Below are 15,915 nucleotides of genomic sequence, written 5' to 3'. Positions count from 1 at the left end.
GTCCCTTGGAGGCAGAGGGCCAATTTTTGGGACACTTTATTAGACCCGAGCTTGTTTTGATCTCTACAATTTCACTTTAAATACAATTTGACATATTAAAAAGCAAATAAATATTTCTGATTCTGATTATTTTATACAACTAAAGAGTTCGGAGTGCGAGGAGTCTGCTGGGGTCTCATTGATTTGATTTTGGGCTGGTCTCTAGGAGGCAGAGAGCAATGTTTTTGGGAAACCTTTATTAGATTAGATTTTTGTTGGTAATATCTCTACAATTTGACTTTTATATAGCTAAAGAGTTCCTAATGCGTGAAGTTTTTGGTCTCATTGGTCCTATCGATTTTGGGCGCTCTCTCTAGGAGGCAGAGGGCCATTTTTTGGCCGACAAGACCCTTTAATAGAGTCAAGCTTTAATACCGTACACGACCAAAATATATCATCTATTTTAGACCAAGCTAACGGCTAACGATATGTATGAACTATTTATAACCTTAGAACAAAACTAGCTTGTACTAAACTTGGTTGTATTGACGTCATGAACTAGGCTTTTATATGGCTAAGTTCCGATTGAATTTATTTATAGCCATTTAACAACTATACTTGTATTAAAGGTTCATACTTTTCAACTATTGCCAAGTTTATGACCCTTATTTTCAAAGAAATATTATTACCCTATATTCGTGCAATAATTACCCAAATACCAGCCAATAATCCCAATAACTTCTGAAATTACCGTCTAACTGCCAATTAGTTAAGTTCGTTATTTGGGACGTCGAACAAGGTCAGTAGTTCAGCATGGAACCTGATTATAATGCAAATAACGGAACCAGATCGCGAATACCATGGTAATCGCGGTAATTGTTCCGTTTCGGGGTAATTTGGGAACCTGTTTGTGTATTAACGATGAAGAAATTAAGAGCGATGTCAGTTGAGCACTCCCGAAGGAAATATGAATTATATTAGGGGATGCCTTAACGAAAATTTCCATCATCGGATTAATAAGACTCTATTTACGACTGTAATAAGTCTGTTATTATTTACTCCTTTATTAATTCTTCTTTCCATGTGATCTGTGGGTCTGATGTCAGAGTTAATGATCATACCACAAGAGTCATATGCCTTCATTTATCTATGGCTAGTAGACGTGCCTTCTAGAACACAGAACTATTACTTTTCGAAAAATCAGGAGGTTTCCTTGAAACATACCTGGAAGTGTCCCATAAAATCCCTTCCTAAAAATGAGTTCTGAACAGCGTTGGATATGTTAAAAACACTTACCTAATATGAGGTGAAGCTTAGCGTCAGTCTGGAAGGCATAGTGTAGTGTAACCAGGAATGGGCACGCTCGTACTGCTTCCAGGACCTAAGAAAGAAAAGATTGTTGACTTACTTGTGTAAATTAATAATTATTATGGACTTAAAACACCTCCTTGATTGTTGTCTCATTTGTGAAGATTAATAGTTATGGACTTAAAATACCTCCTTGGGGAACACCTCTCTCTGAGGAGTCTCTACTGTTTGCATTATAGACCGTACCTTTCATGGATGACAGTGCGCTATGGTAGCTTTCTATACAGTTTGAATCCTCGCAGGCAGACTACATACTTTTTTATCGCCCGATAGTTTGATCGGCCGGCTTCTAATTTGTATGACAAATCAGGCAATACTAAATCTGTGTAATGTGCGCATTTTCATGCCAGTTCATACTGATTAACAGCCCGACCAAACTATCAGCCCACAAAAACTCTGTAGTCTGAGGGGAGTTTTTAATAATTATGAGTATATTCTGGTTCTTACCTGTCTTTCTGTCCTAGTGTGTTCCGCTGTCTTTAACTTCTGTACTATTGATGCCTTTTTGAGAACTTTCATTGCGTATAGTTTACCCTCGTCAACACCACATCTTTTTCTTACTAGGAACACTTTGCCGTAAGCTGAAACAAAGAAAAAAGCACTTTAATAATATGATTCACGTGAATTCAAATCCGTTGGAACATTGCGGTGTAATGCACGAAGAGTCGAGTTTAAATTCTGTCTTGTTCGTACATAGAATGAGTGAGTAAGATAGCAGTCTAGTAGACTTTATCCTTATGTAAGATTGAATGCCCCATAAATTCATATCGTCGCCTTCATCTACGCGGATGTGATTAACAGTGTTATATTCACACATAAGCCTGGAGGTTAATTAAATACATATTATACATAGGCTAATACAATGTTGTAAACATGTCGCACACATTGAAGAACATAAGGGATTATCACATAAACAATATTAGGGTAAATTTTGCCATACACCTTAATTGCGTTAATAACAGTTTTATTAAGAACTACAATACCACGAATACTTGGTGGAATTTATTTCTAGTTAGGCGTAACAATAAATACATCGTCATACACGATTCGTGAATAAAAATAAAGTTTCTTTATTTATAAGATAGAGCCATTGTCATCGTAATCTTTCAGCGTTTAGATTAATAACACAATTTAAAGAAGGGATCTTGGAGTAGACAGGTTATATGCTAACAGCTAGTGCTAGAGACAAACGGTTGCCAAATAAATAAGTCCCGAAACAAATTCAAATCTAAATTATCTGCATTGCAGTACTTCATTTCTTCTTCATAGCCAAATAAATTAAAAGTAACCAGACAAGACAAAATAAGATAGCGACTTAAACATTCATACCGGCAAAATCAATGAACTTCTAACAAAAAGATTTTGAATAGAAGTGTATTGAATGAAAACTACCACAATAACCGTGCTGATTTGAAGAAAGGTGCTAAAACACCTTTAAGGCCTTCAGCTTAATTGTTCAAAACGTTTGAAACGGTCTTCATTGTTGTATGTACGCTTTTATGATGGGGAAAAGTAAAAAAAGGCCTAGTTTCCGCAAGCCCGCAACAATATTATGAGAATTCGCCAGGTATATCGAACAATGGGGTAAGGATATAAGAAATTGCTAAACAATTACTGTTCAAAGGACAATGTCCAGAAGTAGCGTAGATAATAAGCTGAGTGAAATTGTAGAGCAGCTAAATTATGGGCTTGATAAACAGCTTCATTATGAATCTTAGTTATTGCGGTATTCTCTGTATGTTTTTGATAGTGCATAGTTCATTATCATCATCATTTCAGCTACAGGACGTCCACTACTGAACATAGGCCTACCTCTATCGCGCAGTTAAAAATTGTAAATTCTTCGACTCGTGTATTATTGTGAGCAATATTTTGTGCTACCTGTCCTTGACGTTATTTCTGTTCGCGGTGTAATATTTGAGTGTTATAATATAGTCAGCTGAGTATATTTTCGACAACAAGTGTTCGTCTGCTGTCAACGAATACCGGAGATGTTTCTCAATACAAATAGCGATAAGGGGCAAAACAAATTTCATAATGGATAATGTTAAAACTAAGCTATCTGTGCCCGTGCCGTGACTTCGTACGCGTGAAAATTGAAAATAGTTTGAATAATATTTCCCGTTTTTGGAAAAAAATTCTTTACTACTCCGTCCCTATTGGCTGTAGGGTGATGATATGCCTAAAGCCTTCCTCGATAAATACAAAATATTTTTTTCAAATCGGACCAGTAGTTCCTAAAATATCGCGTTTAAACAAACAAACTCTTCAGCTTTATAATATTAGTTAGATAGTACTTAAATCTGTTTCAACATCTAAGACTGTCTATCCAAAAATACTTGAAACAAGTTCACTTGATTCCAAATGTCTATGACTTGTGGGACGGGTCATCGGAGGTCGCTCGGTTCACCTAGATACGTCTATTCGGCCAGCCTAGGTTGAATGAACGATGAACTAGACATTCATTTGATAACTAATGAGTTGATTGACGGTGGTAATAAGGATTTAGAAGTCCGGGACTAACTGAGGTTAAATACTACGATCAAAACGCGATATAAACTCAAGCCTGCGATATTAGTCTTGAATTCACAGATTTGAATATGTAGAATGGACTGTAGAGCCGTACGTACTTTAGTGTCATTTTTCAATTAGACTTTTTGGAATTTTGTCTGTCACAGAAAAACTTTATCGCGCGCGTCCCTGTTTCAACAACCGGGATAAAAACTATCCTAGGTCCTTTCCCGGGACTCAAACTATCTCTATGCCAAATTTTATCAAAATCAGTTCAGTGGAAAGCAAGACAGACAGACAGTTACTTTCGCATTTATCTGTACTGAGCTAGTATCTAATGAATGAGGGATAATACGGGTAATAATGAAAGTAGCCCCTCATGGACCCTACAACCGAGGAAGCAGCTGTAACGTAACCCGGTAACCGGATACGTCCGGTGTAACCGGCTCGAGATGAGCACGGTAAGTGGCCACAAAAACCGGTGGATGATCACACGATCACGCACTATTGTTTGACGATCCTATCAATATTGTGGACTATTTATATTTACCTTCCTTTTGGAGAGTTTGTTTGTTTAAGAGTCAGTTTTGGTAGTATTCTGTAACGGGATTGGAACCCTCGTCGGATTATCCTGAAGTGCTCTGTCTGTTATTAATATCATATCTTTGATAGAAGCGACAATAACTATGAAGACACACTGAGTTTTTAGTTTACATTGGATACAATTCTTAGATTTTCCACTATCAAGTATGAACAGATATTTACTTAAGGAGATAAGGAGGATCGCGGAATCGGGAATTAACAAACATTATAAGTTATTGAGTCATAAACATGAAGTAAAAATTATTAACGACACCAAAATTCTCAAAGAATATTTTCGTAATGAATACACGAATGTCTAAAATAAATTGTTCGAAACAATAACTACACAACACGAACAAAGCTACAAACTGTCGTCAAAATTCCCCGAAGCGTGGGTAGCTGTAATATTTTCAAGTGCACCAGACAAACGACCGAGTATTAACCGCTTCAGTTTTTCTATTTCAGTACTGCTGTATCTAATAAACGAATAGAAATAGTGGTCCACAAATAGAGCAAGCACCTTGCGTAACTCCTACTTCACCGTGAAATGCAAAACAAAAGCATGGCTTTTGCAATTTATGGTGGAACGACGACACAATTTTGATGTCAAAATAAACTAGAGAATGGATAAAAGCAAGGTTTCTTGGCGGGAATATAAGCTGATAAATAAGATAACTACTTCAAAATTCCAAATTGCCTAATTGCCTAGGCTATGGTATATACTATGTCTACATATACACCACACTCCCCATGTCTCTCTCTACTAAAGACAATATATTTTCAGACATATCTAACTGTTAATATTTTACATTCTTGAGTAGTAGAGTAGTACTAATATTTTATACTAGCTTTCCGCCCGCGGCTTCGCCCGCGTGGAATTTTGTCTGTCACAGAAAAACTTGATCGCGCGCGTCCCTGTTTCAAAAACCGGGATAAAAACTATCCTATGTTCTTTCCCGGGACTCAAACTATCTCTATGCCAAATTTCATCAAAATCGGTTGCGAGGTTTAAGCGGGAAAGCGTAACAGACAGACAGACAGACAGACAGACAGAGTTACTTTCGCATTTATAATATTAGTTGGGATAAGATAGTTGGGATTCGTTGTAGATAAATTTTTCATAATCATTTCCAACTTTAAAGACACAATCAAACGCTTTGATGAATTCCACTTTTAGTTCTTTAAGATTTACGATTACGAGTATGATTTCTATGCAAATATAAAAACTGAAGTTCACTGATAAAGAATTCATTGAATGCCAACCTTTTCATTAACTCTTGTGGCCGTCAGGTCTGTTACTTTTACATAGGTAGTAGGTACCTTAAAATGAAGCTGAGACAAAATGAATTCTTTTACATGAAGATGTACTGTAACTAAGCCTAGTACCAAAGAAGCAGGGCACAACACTCATACCATACAAATCACATACATTGTAAAGGCTGCACGAAACACTCCAGCGAAATGCAACCGGGAGCGACCTAGAACGGTCAACGATCCCTCGACGAATAACAGTAGAGCCGAAAATACCGAATACCGATTTGCACGGTGATGATGTGATATTGAATTGGTATTACAATATCGATATTAATATAATACAATACCATAATCTGTATAACACTCATGTTATAATTGACGTCCGCTGAATAGGAGGAAATTTTCCACAAACTGTTTTTCTAAAATCGAAATTCTCAATTCAAAATATTCAAACCTTAATGATTGCAAAAGGCAGGTTCTGTCTATTGGTAAGAACACAGAAAATTTTGATACGATAATCTTATTAATCGAACCTTACATACCTTACGAGGATTAAACTGGAAAAGAACCTTTTATAAAAGAAAGGCTCACCACAAGTCGCAATGTTCGAGTATTTTTCCATAACAGAAAAAGTGAAAAACTTGCCCCATTGTTAGAGTACAACTTAGATGAGTAGGAAAAATCCCGGTGAAAACCCCACGATCAAAAAGAAAACGTAGACTGAGAAACCTAAGTTTAAAAAACACGTGTAAACAAATACGCAACAAATCCCAACGTGCGTCTTGCGTTTGACAACGTCGCATCATCGCATGTATGTTTAACTTTACTGTACTATACTGGTACTAGCGTTGTCATAATATGGAACTAGCGATCGACTGTACAACAAACACCTTTGTTTGACTAGTCGACATCATTATTAGACCAAATAGAAAATTTGCTATGAGTCTGTGTATTATTCAAAAATTCCTAGCATCAAGATGATTGTCCACAAAGTTTTAAAAGTCATCACAAGTATCAAAATAGACGAGGACGATGCCAAATAAAATGTAATTGCTTTTATTGCCACTTACACTAACAGAGCTATCAACCTCGCCACTAAAGAAAGAATCAATCAATACTACATTAACTACTTTAATAGCGGAACCGCTAGGGGAACATATTTCTATTACGTCTGATTTTACTTTACACATATCGATGTCAACGTATCCAAAAGGAAAAAACTTGGCCTTTACTGGTTAGGTTTTTATTGGCGGTCAAGCTGTAGAATACTGTAGATCCTGGCTACACAGGAGTTACAGCGGTGGGAACTAGAGGTGGAAATAGTCCCGAATATCCAAAAGGAAAATGTTCTCCTGAATTTTATTTCACATACAACATTTCACTCTCATCCTCCTTTAAAAATTCTGCTAGGTGAAGGTCACCGCTCGTTCTTTTGACCGGCAGGACGAACGTTGAACCTGTAGGCCGTCTATTTCAAGATGTGCAGGCATTGTCTTTTAAATTACCTTTAGTAATGAAACAATATGCTTCAGCGTTTACATTTTACTCATTTACAGATCGATTACTGTTTTTGTAACTCATATTTAGATGATTATACCCTTTTGTGGCAAATTGTTTTGCTATTTCTACATGTGAATAGGAATTCTCACTTCTCTTTTACACGAGGCAATCAGTAAACAATATACATACGTTATTAAGTTATTCGTTGAACTTGACGTATATTCGATTTCCAAGGACAATATTTATATGTAAGAGAAATGGCGTAGCGACAGAGTTCACAGCCCTTCAAAGGGCAAGTCTAAAGTTCGGAAGATTCGGTTTCGTTTTCAAACAAGTGTAAATGGCCGACGGAACAATGACAGAAACCTTTTGGCGGCGATAACGTTTCTATTGTGGGAAGGGGAATATTTATTTTTTTAATTATATCACTTTACTATAAACATGTTTTTATGCGTAACAAGACAGGTATTTGACCGCAATCGCACCTGGTTTTAAGTGAGTCTAGGATGGTACATAATATCTGCCCTGTAAGTGCCTAGTATATTCACTCTCGCCTTGTTACACAGTTATTGCTCGCGACTTTGCTTTCAATATGTAACGTATCAGCCAGACAGTATGTTGTCCAGATTTGGTGGTAGGACTGGAAGGGCTATATTAGGGACGTTTTAACGTGCTAGGAAAAGGTCCTACATACTAATAAAAATTTGGAATTTGAAGAGAACTTTGATCATAGAATTCTCAGAATCCTATAAACAATTTTTTAGGATTCTAACTCAAAGTCCATGTTTATCGATTTACAACGTTAGTAACAAAAAAGAAAAATAAATTTTTAAAAAATGCTATGAGATTTAGGCGTTTGTTTTTAATTTTTAGAAGAGAGCTTTCCATTATTACTTTTTTAATCTAATAAATAGGAAAACACAAGAAACTTCATACAAAAATTAATAAATTAACAGCATTTTCCTTTTTAACGTTATACTTAAGTTTTAAACGCAATAACAGTTGTGATAAAAATGCTAATTCGCAAAAGGCAGGTCGACGAACCTCTGAGAATTGTTACGCATTCCGTTAGGTTGACACTAACTTGTGTAAGATATTTATGGTAATGTTACATCAATTTATGAGAACTTGCCGTGTTAGATTATAATTTGTTTTAAAAACACAACATTGATAAAAGCGAGCGATAAATCAAAATTCTACTATTATTGATACGATTAAGTGTTTTTTTTGTGTGCATGGAACGGTTCGGAACAAACTGCATTGAATCTATATTGCATGTTGTGTCAGCCTATAATTGTTGTTGCATTGTAACTTTGTTCATAATTGTAATTTTTAAGTGTACATGTTGTAATGTAACAATGTTGGTAGACCTAATAAATAAATAAATAAATAAATAAATGCCTTTAAACAAAGAGGCAAAGTCCACCTGGGAAACAGTTTTTATTTAAATAAGCAAATTATTACCTGACAAACAATGACTTTTACCCGCCTCTGTGGTATAATGGTAAGACCACCTGCTTCAGACGCAGAGGTCCTGGGGTCGATTCCCAGTGGGTGCATATTTTTCTGTTCGGTTTGGTTGGTGGTAGGGCTTGTTCTAAGTCCGCCTGGCTAGCTACCACCATGACCACCATCTTACCTAAGTCTGTCGCCATAACAACAATGTTAACAGCATTTTTGTGTTCCGGCAGTTAGAGGTAAGATAGCCAGTTCCTACGTGGTTGAGGATTCCGGGTGAAGCTCGCTTCCACCTTCGGCCTGATCATCACTTACCATCAGTGTGCTTACCATGAGTTTACGTTAGGTGAGCTCGCTAGCGAATACGTCAAAAAATTCTATGAAGATTTTATTTCTTGAAAGTAGCCGCTAGGGGCGCTGCACAATATGTCATACATTTAAATGTCATTTTTTTACGCAGTCGCTAGCGAGCACACCTAACGTAAACTCATGGTAAGCACACTGGTGAGATACAGGATACAGGCCAAGAGCTTCCTCGTTGCGGATAAAAAATACCTCTAGCATACATGCAAACGCTCTATCTATACTTGGTTAAACTTATTGTTTATTTTTCTTTTTTTATCATAAAATTTCTGATCATTAACCATGTCCTTGTGAAGGTCTAAGAAAGACCTAAAATAGTCAAGGAATTTAGAACTCTTTACTATTTTTCTTTAGGTAGCAATTTAAACACACCCGGTGCGAATTCGCCCGCGGCCAAGACGAACAGGTGATAGCATCCGGTTAGGAAGAATGTAAATTACTCCAATCTTGGTAAATATCTAAATATACTCACAGAATCGGTTATAAATTACTTATTTCATTAGGTAATCACTTTCCCTGTCATTATGTAATTTATACCAAAATAGGTTTCAAAGTTGTTGTTTTTAGATTTTTGTTATTTGGAAATTTTGGAAAGTCCATTATGTTTTCCCCTATGTATTTCGTTTCTATGAATCATCATCAAGTCATTCGGTCTCCAATGCAGGAGCATGATCATCTCTTATTTAGATGCAAGTGGAGATTTTATAAATAGGTTAAGTTTTACAGAGGCAAAAGGAAAATATATGAATTGGTATAAATTCTATTCATTATGTAGAGTCGCTTAGGCATACGAAAGACTTATTTTCGCACAAGAAACTTATCTGAATGAACAATTCAAAATACGTCGCTGGTACGGCTATGGTTAATAACCTCTTACATCAACGAGTTTTTACTAAATAGGCAACCACCATATTACAATATTAAAAAGACCCACTTGTCAAAAAATTCTTGCTCCTCTCTTTTCGGAATATTCATTAAGTAATTTTTTACCTTCAAAACAATCTTAAATAGTTAATCATTTAATATTATTTTTTATTACTTCACATTGTAGGTTTATTATTTAATGTTCTTTCTCTTTTGCCTACTTCAACATAACACGAGTTCGTTCAAACGCTTTTCATAGAAATCTAATTAAATCGTGGAATTTTTCGGTACAATTTTTCGTTTCTGTCGAAACAAGGCAAACTTACAAAAGCACAAAGCTTTCATATACTTATTTCGTTTGTTGAACCGAAAATACTTATTCGTTGTTGTCGTGGATAATTTTAGAATTAAGCAACACTTGTTTCTAATTTAGGTAAACAAAAGAAATTATGAGATTGGCATAATCGTAACCTTTGTTCATTGCTGAAAAAACATTATGAAATCACAAGTAACCTTTTTAAATCGATAAATTGTAACTACTTATCTAATACTCGTGTAAGAAATAACTCTCTAGTTATTTTTAGTAAGCTTTTTTAATGCATAAGCTAAGATTTCTTTAGGGTAAGCTCACCAGTATTTTACTGTGACTCTATGTACGAACTAGCAAATTAAAAAAACATGAGAAATAACTAAAGGACTCTTGTAAAATAGAAATCAAGTATGAATTGAATAAATTACTATTGTCCTTTATGGTACAAGTCCAAGATGGACTGCAGAGCACAAACTGCAAGCCACCACGGTTCCTTTGAAGGTGTTGTTAACTTTATTCTAATTTCAATCTAATATAACCAAAATTTATCAACAAAGTGCAAGCCACCACGGTTCCTTTAAAGGTGGTGTTACCTTTATTCTAATTTCAATCAAATATTACCAAAATTTATCAACAAAATCCCCATCAAAACTAACTTAACAAAAATTGCCACAGGCAATCTTCGGCGCAAGGTAAACGCACTGCGCATGCCATCTGCGCAGCATAAAAAACGTCACACCTGGCCGCTTGCGCACACGCACAATGCAGTTCGCCCCCGGGAGTCACTTGACAATAACTAGACTTAAACGACCTCTCGCTCTCTCGTTGACGAAAGGAGCGAGACAGAGGTATTAACAAAATTAGTATTTTGCTTCATCTTGACATATTTATTTTGAATTTTTAATCATGTTTTCACAATGCAGTTAAAGGGAGAGTAGTTTCACAATAACTAGACTTATCTGGCCTCTCGCTTTCTCATTGGCAGAAGGAGCAAGAGAGAAGACGATTTTAACAAAATTAGTATTTTGCCTCTTCTCGGCATATTTTACTCGTGCTTTCTAAACCTGTTTGCATTCTGCGGTAGTTGGTAGCTCACTTTGACAGCTATTCGCGGTATAATAATTTATTATATTCTGTACAAAACCACAAATTAAATCGCCACATACATTAAGGATGGTCACTTGATTAGGAGGAATATTGAGTTGTTCCACAGCTATTTAAGACGCCAAGGACTGTGACCTTAGTAGTTTAAACCAAACCATAATATTCAGTTTTAACTGTATGAAACAATTTCAAAGCAAAGTTCAGAAGCCCTGTAAAGTTTCCATAATGTAAAATTTGTATTAAGACCTGCCAAACAAATACAAAACCAGTTAATTAAAAAGATATTTACATTAGTATTAAATCGAATATTAATTTACGTTAACTTGGGAACTATTTGGATTTTAAGAATTTTCGCAAGGTTTAAAATAATGCAAAATTAAATAACTAAGTTAAAGTTAGTGTATTATCGTCGCTGATAATAATTACGCTGAACATGCCAATTATCACATTATGTTCAGTCGCTGTTAAGATTATATTATTATGCGACACGATCATGATTTATGCATGAAACATGTTATCGAGCCCTCAGCATGCGATCAACTTTTGTTTCGTTTTCCTCGTTATACAATGGAGTATCTTTTATTTTGCAATTAAACAGTTAAGTAATAAGACCAAATGATAATAAAACAGCTGTCTGGACTACTATGCCAGAGCACAGCCAGGGGTAGCGGGTTCACTATCCGCACGATATCGAACATTTATGTGACTGATAACATCTGTTTGTACGAGTATTGGTCTGACTTGGTTTTCTACGTATAGTGGCATGAATTAAAAATGTTTTTTTAAATATAGTTTGAGACTAAATGACGCTGATAAAAATGTAAAGGTTACCTAAAATTTTATTCACCGTTGTGACAATTTTTTTTACCATTATTATTATTATTTGTAATTAATTTTCTTCATTACAATGTTATAATTTAACTTAGCCCAGGCGCAAACGACCAACTTTTAGTTGGCCGTTAATTCTGTATAGTCTGCGCCTAGGCTTAGTGTCTAGCATTAATTTGATAATTTTATATGACGTGTAATTCACGTTTAGATTTTTTCTCTAAGTTTATAACTTTTCGATCAATATTCCAAAAAAAGCCCACATCAACCGGCCGGCAAATCATAACCTCCCAGACACGCCACCTGGCCAAAAGTTCTGCACGTGCAAGTTACATCCGTCTGCGCGCACGCAACTTCAACTTGCTAGCGTCCAGCGTATCTTGACCTACCGCACCGTCTACCTGCTTACAACGCGGTAACGGCTAAAAAACCGCACGGCTGTTGGGCACTACTGAAATGTTCACTTATCCCTTATTGATACCTTTCTTAGTAAGTGAAAATACCACTGAGTCTTAGCGATATTCTAAAGTGCCGCAGACTACAGAATTTTTGTAGGTCGATAGTTCTAGTCAGGCTGTTAATCAGTATTAAAATGTATGTCCATTACGTCGATTTGGTATCGACAGATTCCTCATACAAAGAAGCCGAAAAAACTATCGCCCAAAAAATCTGTAGTGTGCGGGCACTCATAAAGGTACGAAAGATGAACTGTTTGGAAAATTGAGAAATAAATGCCTCGAAAATAGAACAGCCATAGTATATGGCCCATAGATGTTAATAAAGAAGAGGTATAACCCAAGAGCAGGAAGTGCAAGAGGAAATTTATAAATTCTCATATTATTTTTTCAATTGTGGAGGACCAAGTCTCGTTTCCATTTCAGACCATGTATAATGGGGTATATCCTGTCGTTTAATTTTGCATAATTTTCAAACCTTATCGACACGGATCACTTCAAGAATTCATAATGTTTTGGGCCCAAAATAAGTTAAGTTTTGGCAGCTTTTTCATCATCAAGTTACACAGATGTCTTTAACAAACAAAGTTTACTAAGCTCCAAGTCAAAAGCTTGTTCTTTATGGTACATAACGGATATGACATTTCCTATTTCAATGACTCTAGATAATTAAAACACTCGCACTCATCATACTAACATAAAATTTCCTCCTCGCAGGATTCGAACGACAGATGGCGTTATAGTTGATGTGAACCACCGGACCAGCCGTTAAATATAATTTACGTCATCATTCTACCCGTTAGTTTAGGTAGCACATTCAACTCCTTCGTTTACTTAACAAATACATAAGTATGGATCAAGATCAAGTATAGTTCTTGCAACTCGCGAAGGCGTGAGCTTTACTTGTGTGTGTACGTGTACGTACATGCACATAAACAATAGTGTAATGTCTATCAAAACTTGAAAAAGGAAAAGTAGCGAGCCACCACACATACACATGTAAAGCTCACTCGCCTTCTTGAATTGCAACAACAACCTATAGATTTAATAAAGCCAAGTTTTGTCCAAGTATTGAACTTCCACCAATCACCAAGCAAGAATAACTAACTTGTCTTTGAATACCGCTACATAATACAGGCCTAAGATGCAGATCATAGAATATACTGGCGGCATAAGAAGCTAAGAAGTGAGCCACCTTATCTACTTGCAATAGGTGTGATTTTGCAACGAAAGTGTGCATGCACAGAATGGATGGCACTAGAGCAGTGCTCTGTTCATTAATAAAAATAAACCCATCGACCGTTGGGGTGACTTATCTCGTATGGGTGGGCCGATGGTGTCAATGTGCTACGCCCCCAGTATGTAACGATATTGATCAATAGATGTATTTTGGTGTAACTGATTGTGTTTAGATTTAAAAGATGATGATAGTACACTGCATCCTTCTTGGATCAATCTTTTTTTTTATCCACAACGAGGAAGCTCTTGGCCTGTATCTCACCTGATGGTAAGTGAGGATCAGGCCGAAGGTGGAAGCGACCTTCACCCGGAATCCTCAACCACAGAGGTTTTTCGAGGATGGCGGAAATTTTGTGAGGATGTATGTTTGTTACTCTTTCACGCGAAAACTACTGAACATATTTTGATGAAATTTTAGTTAGGCTGGGTTGTACTACTTTTTTTAACTAGTTTAGATAACAAACGTCAAAAATCTGTTAAACTCCATATTAAAAACACCGGTTATAGATATAGTTACGGTTAAAGTAAGACCGTGCAACTCAGCCTTACAGTATTATTGTTTATAATATTTTTTTATCAAACTTTTTAGCTAGTAAAGTTTTTTTTATCCAACAGCAATTAAATTACTGTTACATTATGAGAAGTAACATGAATCTACGACAAACTAGGAAGTTTTTGACGACAAATCGTTGCGAAATCACTTTTAATGAATGACTCGAAGGATGACATAGCCGAATTGACGTTCGGAAAACGAATGGTCGAATTATCCGCGATCGTGTTGCGAATTTTTCGCCGCAATCCGTTATTTGGTTAGGGCAATGCCCTCACGGCGTGGTTGTGATCGCGATACGTGCAAGACCAAGACCTACGATAATGTGGATTTTTTTATTTCAGACCATGCTTTAATACGTCATGTTTAGCTGGAGAAGTATTTCATGACGGAGAGAGAGAAATAGTAGTTTCCTCAAAACGCTGTACATTTTCAAACGTCGTGCTTTTGGGGTCAATGATTTGGGCAATGATTGATCAATAAATTAATGGTTAAGTTAGTTAATAAACTTAATTAAGTAACTGTATAGAAAAATGAGGAGGTACCAGGTGCGCATAAAATCTGAGATCCTTTAAACTTCAAGCGCTCTACTTTTTCAACCTCGCGCTTTTGGGGTCAATAGCCTTGGCAATGATTGATAAATAAATAAATCTACACTAATATTGTAGAGAGGAGAGATTTGATTGTTTGTATTGAATAAGCTCCGAAACTACTGGACCGATTTGAAAAATTATTCACTATTAAAATTCTACATTATTTCCGAACAACATAGGCTGTACGAAGTTCGCCGGGTTACCTAGTAGTTAATAAACTTTATAGAACTAGTACACCTACCAGGTATAATAATATTAATATTATGATCTGCGCTCTACATTTTCAACGGTTGTGCTTTTGGGTTTGGGGTCAGTAGCCTTTACATTGATTGATTCATAAATAAATAAGTGTTAATTTATTGTTAATCAGGTGCGATTGTGGTCTACCGAAATACCTGCCTTGTTAGGCATAAAAAAAAAATGTGAAAAATCTAAAACGTTAAAATAACGGTATCGTAAGCTGTTGTCATAGTGACATTGACGTAATGTAAGTGTCACACTAGGGTCAAACGTGAGAAACGAGGGACGCGCGGTGACGAAACCGCGCGCTTTTGATGCTGAGTGATGAATTGTATTTATAATTAAGGCAATTTAATGTGAAAGTTGAGTATTCAGTGTTTTATTTATGAGAATAGAACTACCGGCCTCTAACAATAGTTATCAATATCAATAGTTAGTTAATAAACTTAATTAAGTAACAGTATAGAAAAACAAGGAGCGACGAAGTACCAGGTGCGCATAAGGTCATAAGCGGTAAGGACGGGCGGGTAACGACCGGCCGCCACAGCGCGCCAGTTTCGGGGGTCAACGAACTGCCGAGACGAACGTCCTGGCTTGGGACAACCTCATACGTCACTATTGCCTAAACAACTGCCGGTTAAGTTGAAATTAACAATCTACTAAAATGAAGAATAAAATGTTTTCATTAATTTCCGCTTTACGTCACTTCCGAATCCG

General features: G+C 36.2%; 1 protein-coding gene across 2 annotated transcripts in view; it reads right to left on the bottom strand.

Moving 5' to 3' along the window:
* Window positions 1-1,246: 1,246 nt before the first annotated feature.
* LOC114361209 (protein kinase 3-like) overlaps window positions 1,247-15,915 on the bottom strand; it is a 40,890-nt gene continuing 26,221 nt past the window's right edge. For both annotated transcript variants that reach the window (XM_028316189.1, XM_028316190.1), the window contains exons 3-4: window positions 1,795-1,928; window positions 1,247-1,360 (exon numbers count right to left, since the gene is read on the bottom strand). In XM_028316189.1, coding sequence (XP_028171990.1) covers window positions 1,262-1,360; window positions 1,795-1,928 — 233 coding nt within the window. In that variant the 3' untranslated portion in view covers window positions 1,247-1,261. The remainder of the gene's footprint in view (window positions 1,361-1,794; window positions 1,929-15,915) is intronic.

The sequence above is a fragment of the Ostrinia furnacalis genome, unplaced genomic scaffold, assembly GCF_004193835.3.
Source record: "Ostrinia furnacalis isolate ACB-3 unplaced genomic scaffold, ASM419383v2 OfSCF5446, whole genome shotgun sequence".
Taxonomy (NCBI): domain Eukaryota; kingdom Metazoa; phylum Arthropoda; class Insecta; order Lepidoptera; family Crambidae; genus Ostrinia; species Ostrinia furnacalis.
Note: the sequence above shows the minus strand (reverse complement) of the source record. Positions and strands in the feature narration are given on the sequence as shown.